Source organism: Aquarana catesbeiana, linkage group LG01, assembly GCF_042186555.1.
Source record: "Aquarana catesbeiana isolate 2022-GZ linkage group LG01, ASM4218655v1, whole genome shotgun sequence".
NCBI lineage: Eukaryota > Metazoa > Chordata > Amphibia > Anura > Ranidae > Aquarana > Aquarana catesbeiana.
The window spans coordinates 722139179-722141467 of NC_133324.1; the positions used below are offsets into that span (position 1 = coordinate 722139179).

Consider the following 2289-nt stretch of genomic DNA (forward strand, 5'->3'; position numbering starts at 1 on the left):
ATGCTAAACTGCGTGGAAATGTTGTAGAACAAATAGAAAAAGCTACTGAACTCCAAATTCGAGAAAGGCGACAATATCTAGAACGAATAGTTGCAACCACAGTGCTTCTTGCCAAGCAGGGCATATCATTTCGAGGTCATTTAGAAGGAGAAGGAAGCCTAAAGAGAGGCAATTTTAAAGAGTGCTTAAATTATTTACGTAAATTTGATCCTTTCCTTCAAAAGTACAAGCCTCCAGGCAATGCTACATACACTTCACCTTCATCACAAAATGATCTCATACAGTGCTGTTCAGAAGAAGTAACAAGTACAATTGTTAGGCAGTTAAAGAAATCTGGAATGTATGCCATAATGGCAGACGAAGCAAGGGATAAAAGAAAAGAGCAACTTGCTATCTGTGTACGCTTTGTTGAACCTGACACAAGTGCTGTAAAAGAACATTTCCTGGGATTTTGTGAACTGAAAGATTTAAGTGCAAACTCAATAACAGAATCTTTGGAAGATTGCCTCACAGTTAATGGTTTAGCCAATGTCCTCTGTGTTGCTCAAACGTACGATGGAGCTGCAGTTATGAGTGGCGTAATTGGTGGTGTACAAGCAAAGTTTCAGAAAAAACATCCTGAAGCTATTTATGTTCACTGTTATGCCCATGAACTAAACCTTGTACTCTGCTATACCTGTAAAGCAATCCCAGAGGCTTCAGATTTTTTTCAAACACTAGAAAACCTTTATACTTTTTTTAGTGTTTCTTTTACACAGCACCAAAAGTTCATTGATGTTCATGCGCAACTTGGACTAAAAGAAACAGAACTAGTACAGCTCTCAGAGACACGTTGGTCTTGCCAGATACGTTCCATTACTGCCCTAATACGCAACTTTACAGCTGTTGTGCAGTGTCTTAAAGAGGAGAAATCTGCCATAGCCACTGGCTTGTTGATTAAATTACGCAGGTTATCAATGCGTTACTGCCTTTTTGCATTTGAATTGTTACTGGGTACTACAGAAGGTTTCCATAAGTTGCTTCAGAAGGAAAACCTAGATTTGTCTACTGCATTAGAGTATAAAAAAGATGTTTGTACTTCATTAAGATCTCTAAGAACCAATGCCAAATCAAGAGATATACTTCAAAAAGCTGTTTCTTTGTTTGACACTGACACTGAGAATCCACAAACATCCAGGCAAATTAAAAAACCAAGAATAATGGAAGACTTTGTGTATGAAGCCAGACCAACACCACGTGATCATTTGTCAAGTGAAGATGATCTTAGAACAAAAATCTTTTACCCTTGCTTGGACCGAATGCTCTCTGAACTTGACCATCATTTCTCAAGCATTAAAGAAACTTTGGTCAAGGGCATTGAGGCATGCAACCCACTTTCTTCATCTTTTCTGTCAGAAGACATAAAGGCACTCGCACAACATTACAAAATTGATCTGCACTATGAAGAAGTAGTTGTTGCTAAAAACTTCTTTGAACGCAAAAAACAGGAAGGTGTGGTACTAACAGTACAGCACATTTGCAAACTTTTGGATCCTTTAATGATTCCAACGGTTAAAAAAATCATGCAAATTGTCCTAACAATTCCTGTGAGCAGCTGCTCTTGCGAAAGATCATTTAGTGCTTTGAGACGTCTTCATACATGGCTCAGAGGTACAATGGGGCAAGCAAGGCTTCATCATCTTGCAGTTATTTCCATTGAAAAGGGCGTTTTGGAATCGGTGTCTGATGAATGTGTAATTGATCATTTTGGTAACAAACGATCACGAAGGCATACCTTGGTTCTATCAAGAGATTAACCATTACAAGCACTTCAGCTGCCTCAGTAAATTGAATTTGCTCCTGGCTGAAACTAATATTCTAAACTATACCTATAGTAGGGGTAGGGTAGCTAAAGAATAACAGTTAATGGTGGTTGGCTGTTTGGGATGCTATGTACAGTATCTCACAAAATAAGTACCCATACACCTCACATTTTTGTAAATATAGCTTTTCATGTGACAACACTGAAGAAATTACACTTTGCTACAATTGAAAGTAAAAGTAGTGAGTGTACGGCTTGTATAACAGTGTAAATTTGCTGTCCCCTCAAAATAACTCAACACACAGCCATTAATGTCTAAACCGCTGGCAACAAAAATGAGTTTACCCCTAAGTGCAAATGTCAACATTGGGTCCAAAGTCTTAATATTTTGTGTGGTCACCAATTTCTCGCACTGCTTTAACCCTCTTGTGCATGGGAGTTCACTGGAGCTTCAAGGTTGCTACTGGAGTCCTCTGGCTCTTCCACCC

The 2289-nt window shown here is 38.8% G+C and overlaps 1 protein-coding gene across 1 annotated transcript in view; it reads left to right on the plus strand.

The window, feature by feature from the left end:
- The window catches only part of LOC141111983 (zinc finger MYM-type protein 1-like), a 3991-nt gene extending 1948 nt beyond the window's left edge, over positions 1 to 2043 (plus strand). The window contains exon 3 of the mRNA XM_073604254.1: positions 1 to 2043. This exon is cut by the window's left edge and continues 532 nt beyond it. Within this exon, the coding sequence (XP_073460355.1) occupies positions 1 to 1796 (1796 nt within the window). The 3' untranslated portion in view covers positions 1797 to 2043.
- Positions 2044 to 2289: the final 246 nt, after the last annotated feature.